At 55.8% G+C, this 6,468-nt stretch overlaps 1 protein-coding gene across 1 annotated transcript in view; it reads right to left on the bottom strand.

Annotated features, from left to right (window-relative positions):
- ADGRB1 (adhesion G protein-coupled receptor B1) overlaps positions 1–6,468 on the bottom strand; it is a 99,805-nt gene that overhangs the window by 16,232 nt on the left and 77,105 nt on the right. Inside the window, 3 exon segments of the mRNA XM_027773277.1 lie at positions 595–664; positions 1,167–1,317; positions 1,989–2,091. Coding sequence (XP_027629078.1) covers positions 595–664; positions 1,167–1,317; positions 1,989–2,091 — 324 coding nt within the window.

Genomic DNA, 6,468 nt, shown 5'->3' on the forward strand with positions numbered 1-6,468 from the left:
GTTCCCCCGGGGTTCCAGCCCCCACACTCTCGCCCCCTCCTGCCTTTTGCTCCCCCCTCTTTCCCATCCCTGAAGCCACGGCCACCCCTCCAGGCCTCAGTCTCTCTTCCCTGCCCCCACTCCCCTGCCCCAACCAAGCCCAAGCTCCTCCCCAGCCCAGGGACCACACTGCCTGCGAGCTTCCTGATGGGGACCTCAGGCCCCCAGGATCTGGCCTGCTGATCCTTTAGGGCCTCATGACTGGATCTGCGAAAGGGGCCCCTACTGCACCCTAGAGGTAAGCCTAAGGGCCTGCTTTGTGGGGTACGTTTCAGCTCCCTGCTGCTGTGACAGGGTGGGCTCGCCACGATGCAGGTGCAGGCACTGGGGCTCAGAGAGTCCAAGGCCCTGGCAAGGTGGGGGTTCTGTGGGCCCCAAACCCTGTTTCTCTCAATGTCCTGCTCACTGTTGCCGTCGCAGCCAAGGACTGCCAGGAGTTGGGCCTCAGCCCCGGCCCCTCTCCCTAAGCTTGGGAGACAGCCAGATGGGGCAGAGAGCGTGGCCCTCCCACCTTGGTGGCAGCCCTCGGGGACCCCATGCCCGCCCCTGACTCACTAGTTCACGGTGCTGTAACCCTTGGCCTTGGTGAATCCCACAGATATGGCCACGACCAATGCAGGGAGCCCTGGAAGAGGACAGAAGGAGAGACGTCGCCCTCCGCCCCGCCCCTGCTGGGCAGAGCAGGTGCCGCTGTGTGGGGAGGAGCTGTGCAGGAGGGGCACAGCAGCCAGGGCCTGCGGCCCTGACGGGAGGTGGTAGGTTCCAAACGCCTCTCAGATAACAAGGAGTCGGTTCTGAGGACAGTGGTCTCCAGCGCTGTCAGGCTGTCCTCCTCAGACTGTCCTCTCTCCTTTTCAGATTGTCCTCCCCCTACTCGGGCCGACCTCCCCCTACTCGGGCCGACCTCCCCCTACTCGGGCCGTCCTCCCCCTACTCGGGCCGTCCTCTTCCTACTCGGGCTGTCCTCCCTCCTAATAAGGTTGTCCTCCCCCTTCTCGGGCCGACCCCACTCAGGCCGTACCCACCCTCCCAGAGCCCGAGGGGAGCAGGGCTGTGAGGGGCAGGCCCGGTAGCCAGACCAGGGCAGCGGGTGGGCCCTGCTGGGCCTGGGCACGGAGACAGCTCACCCCAGCCCAGGCAGAGGAAGCGCTTGCGGATGAGGCGGTTTCGGAGGCGGCCCGTCACGGCCATGTAGGACTGCCAGGCCTCGGTGAGCACCCAGCAGAAGGAGGACAGGAAGAAGAAGTGCAGGAAGGCAGCCACCAGTGTGCACACCACCTGCAGGGGCGGTGGGCAGGTGGGCTCCTGGCCAGGACCTCGGGCAGCGGCAGCCAGGGGCCACTGGTCCCTGTCCCAGATGGGCTGCTGCAGTCTCAGGCCCTGGTGGGTGCTTGTGTGACCCCATCTAGACGGCCAGGGACAGACTCCCCCCACCCGACCATCTCAGCCTCCCATTCTGTTGGCCCAGCACACTCCTAGCCTGGGCTCAAGCCCAGAGAGGGCACACTACACTCACGGACACACAGCCAGTCCCAAAGGCGTGGGACAGGCATGGGGACCACGGGTGGGGAGCAGGGATGGGGGTCCTAGAGCAAGCCGAGGGCTGAGCCCTGGCCTGGCAGGTTCAAGGCTGGCAAACGGCTCTGTCACGGGAGAGCCACACTGCCTCAGGGCGCTGCCGCCCACCTGAGGCAGCGAGGGCAGTCTGGGTCCCAGCCCTGCTGGAGAGCTGGGCGGATGCTGGTCTCAGAGGGGAATCCAGCCAGAAACTCTGGGACACAAGCTGCCCCTCAGCGGACTAGTCCCCTGTGGGCTGCTGCAGCCAGGATGGCTCAGGGCATCCTCTTGCTCCACACCTCAGGACTGAGCTTCCTGGGAACCCACTGCTGGGGTCCACCCTCACCCCTAAGGATGCTGAGACTGCGAGGGCTGGGTGCAAGGGGGCATACCTTGTTGCGGGTCTGGGTCTGCCCGATGAGGATGAGTGCGTTGGAGGAGATGATGGACAAGCAGAAGTTGATGAGGATGACGGACCGCTCCGAGCGGATGTACCTGTGGGAGAGGGAGGGCCCTGAGGTCGGCACTGCACAGGGCCTCGTCTGTGAGGACTGAGGTTGTGTGGTCTGGGCAAGACCAGGGCCTCACCTGCCTCTGCAGTCACTCCCTCCATCACTGCCACCATCACCCCCACCACTACTGCCAGCATCACTCTTAATCACCATCCTCATCGAATAACACCATCACCACCATCATCAGGATCTCACCCCATCACCACTAGCTCTATCACCATCATCACCACCATCACCATCACTATCACCATCACCCCCACCACTACTGCCAGCATCACTCTTAATCACCATCCTCATCGAATAACACCATCACCACCATCATCAGGATCTCACCCCATCACCACTAGCTCTATCACCATCATCACCACCATCACCATCACTATCACCATCACCCCCACCACTACTGCCAGCATCACTCTTAATCACCATCCTCATCGAATAACACCATCACCACCATCATCAGGATCTCACCCCATCACCACTAGCTCTATCACCATCATCACCACCATCACCATCACTATCACCATCACCCCCACCACTACTGCCAGCATCACTCTTAATCACCATCCTCATCGAATAACACCATCACCACCATCATCAGGATCTCACCCCATCACCACTAGCTCTATCACCATCATCACCACCATCACCATCACTATCACCATCACCCCCACCACTACTGCCAGCATCACTCTTAATCACCATCCTCATCGAATAACACCATCACCACCATCATCAGGATCTCACCCCATCACCACTAGCTCTATCACCATCATCACCACCATCACCATCACTATCACCATCACCCCCACCACTACTGCCAGCATCACTCTTAATCACCATCCTCATCGAATAACACCATCACCACCATCATCAGGATCTCACCCCATCACCACTAGCTCTATCACCATCATCACCACCATCACCATCACTATCACCATCACCCCCACCACTACTGCCAGCATCACTCTTAATCACCATCCTCATCGAATAACACCATCACCACCATCATCAGGATCTCACCCCATCACCACTAGCTCTATCACCATCATCACCACCATCACCATCACTATCACCATCACCCCCACCACTACTGCCAGCATCACTCTTAATCACCATCCTCATCGAATAACACCATCACCACCATCATCAGGATCTCACCCCATCACCACTAGCTCTATCACCATCATCACCACCATCACCATCACTATCACCATCACCCCCACCACTACTGCCAGCATCACTCTTAATCACCATCCTCATCGAATAACACCATCACCACCATCATCAGGATCTCACCCCATCACCACTAGCTCTATCACCATCATCACCACCATCACCATCACTATCACCATCACCCCCACCACTACTGCCAGCATCACTCTTAATCACCATCCTCATCGAATAACACCATCACCACCATCATCAGGATCTCACCCCATCACCACTAGCTCTATCACCATCATCACCACCATCACCATCACTATCACCATCACCCCCACCACTACTGCCAGCATCACTCTTAATCACCATCCTCATCGAATAACACCATCACCACCATCATCAGGATCTCACCCCATCACCACTAGCTCTATCACCATCATCACCACCATCACCATCACTATCACCATCACCCCCACCACTACTGCCAGCATCACTCTTAATCACCATCCTCATCGAATAACACCATCACCACCATCATCAGGATCTCACCCCATCACCACTAGCTCTATCACCATCATCACCACCATCACCATCACTATCACCATCACCCCCACCACTACTGCCAGCATCACTCTTAATCACCATCCTCATCGAATAACACCATCACCACCATCATCAGGATCTCACCCCATCACCACTAGCTCTATCACCATCATCACCACCATCACCATCACTATCACCATCACCCCCACCACTACTGCCAGCATCACTCTTAATCACCATCCTCATCGAATAACACCATCACCACCATCATCAGGATCTCACCCCATCACCACTAGCTCTATCACCATCATCACCACCATCACCATCACTATCACCATCACCCCCACCACTACTGCCAGCATCACTCTTAATCACCATCCTCATCGAATAACACCATCACCACCATCATCAGGATCTCACCCCATCACCACTAGCTCTATCACCATCATCACCACCATCACCATCACTATCACCATCACCCCCACCACTACTGCCAGCATCACTCTTAATCACCATCCTCATCGAATAACACCATCACCACCATCATCAGGATCTCACCCCATCACCACTAGCTCTATCACCATCATCACCACCATCACCATCACTATCACCATCACCCCCACCACTACTGCCAGCATCACTCTTAATCACCATCCTCATCGAATAACACCATCACCACCATCATCAGGATCTCACCCCATCACCACTAGCTCTATCACCATCATCACCACCATCACCATCACTATCACCATCACCCCCACCACTACTGCCAGCATCACTCTTAATCACCATCCTCATCGAATAACACCATCACCACCATCATCAGGATCTCACCCCATCACCACTAGCTCTATCACCATCATCACCACCATCACCATCACTATCACCATCACCCCCACCACTACTGCCAGCATCACTCTTAATCACCATCCTCATCGAATAACACCATCACCACCATCATCAGGATCTCACCCCATCACCACTAGCTCTATCACCATCATCACCACCATCACCATCACTATCACCATCACCCCCACCACTACTGCCAGCATCACTCTTAATCACCATCCTCATCGAATAACACCATCACCACCATCATCAGGATCTCACCCCATCACCACTAGCTCTATCACCATCATCACCACCATCACCATCACTATCACCATCACCCCCACCACTACTGCCAGCATCACTCTTAATCACCATCCTCATCGAATAACACCATCACCACCATCATCAGGATCTCACCCCATCACCACTAGCTCTATCACCATCATCACCACCATCACCATCACTATCACCATCACCCCCACCACTACTGCCAGCATCACTCTTAATCACCATCCTCATCGAATAACACCATCACCACCATCATCAGGATCTCACCCCATCACCACTAGCTCTATCACCATCATCACCACCATCACCATCACTATCACCATCACCCCCACCACTACTGCCAGCATCACTTTCCCCTCCATCACCATTATCACCACAAATACCACCATTGCCATTACCATCACTACTGCCACCATCACCCCCACCACTACTGCCAGCATCACTCTTAATCACCATCCTCAACGAATAACACCATCACCACCATAATCATCAATATCACCATCACCTCCACCACCACCATCACCACTACCACCACCACTACTGCCATCATCGCTCTCACCACCACCATCACTATCACCACCTCCATTGTCACTATCACCATCACCACCAACACCATCATCACCAACACTGTCACCATCATCAGTGTCACCACCATCATCAGGATCTCACCCCATCACCACTAGCACTATCACCATCATCACCACCATCATAATAATCACCACTACTACTACCAAAATCACATCACCACCACCACATCACTGTCACCACAGAATCACCACCATCACCACTGCCACTATGATCACTATCACCACCATCACCATCCCCACTATCACCATCACCACTAGATCACCATCAACACTATCACCGTCATCACCACCACCATCCCCCCTGCCACTATGTTCACCATCACCACCACCATCAGTATCACCACCCCCTCACCATTATCACCACTGTCATCACCACCACCACCATCACTGTCTCCACCATCAAAACCATGTCATCACATGATCATCACCACACAACCACCATCAGTCACCACTGTCACCACCATGACACCAGTCCTGGGGGACTGAGACCCACCCAGGTAGATAGTGGAGGGCACAGGACTGAGCCTTAAGGTGTCACATGGTCCTGAGGTGGCACATGACCTTGGACAAGGTCACACTCTCTCCTTAGCCCCCCTTCCTCATGGGGACCAACCACCAGGAAAGCCCCAGTTGGCAGTTCAGAGGGGCACAGTGGAGTCAATGGTGCTCAACATGGCGGCACTTTGGAGACCTCCGAATGTCAGCACAACTGGGTCTCGGAGGCCACGTCCCTATCCCCAGAAGTTTTGGAAAACCAGGCCTCAGGGGAGGGGCTGGTCCAGGGAAGAGGACATGGCCATACCCTACGGAGCCCGTGGGAGGACACTGGATGCTCCTCCTCGGCAGGACAATGGAGTCTGTCTGCTCTGGCTGGCCACCAGGAAGGCTCAGGCCGCCCTCCCCGCCGGCCCCATCGACCTCCTGCTGCCCACCCTCCGGCAGCGGCT

This window comes from Tupaia chinensis, unplaced genomic scaffold, assembly GCF_000334495.1.
Source record: "Tupaia chinensis unplaced genomic scaffold, TupChi_1.0 Scaffold000335_1, whole genome shotgun sequence".
Classification (NCBI taxonomy): domain Eukaryota; kingdom Metazoa; phylum Chordata; class Mammalia; order Scandentia; family Tupaiidae; genus Tupaia; species Tupaia belangeri.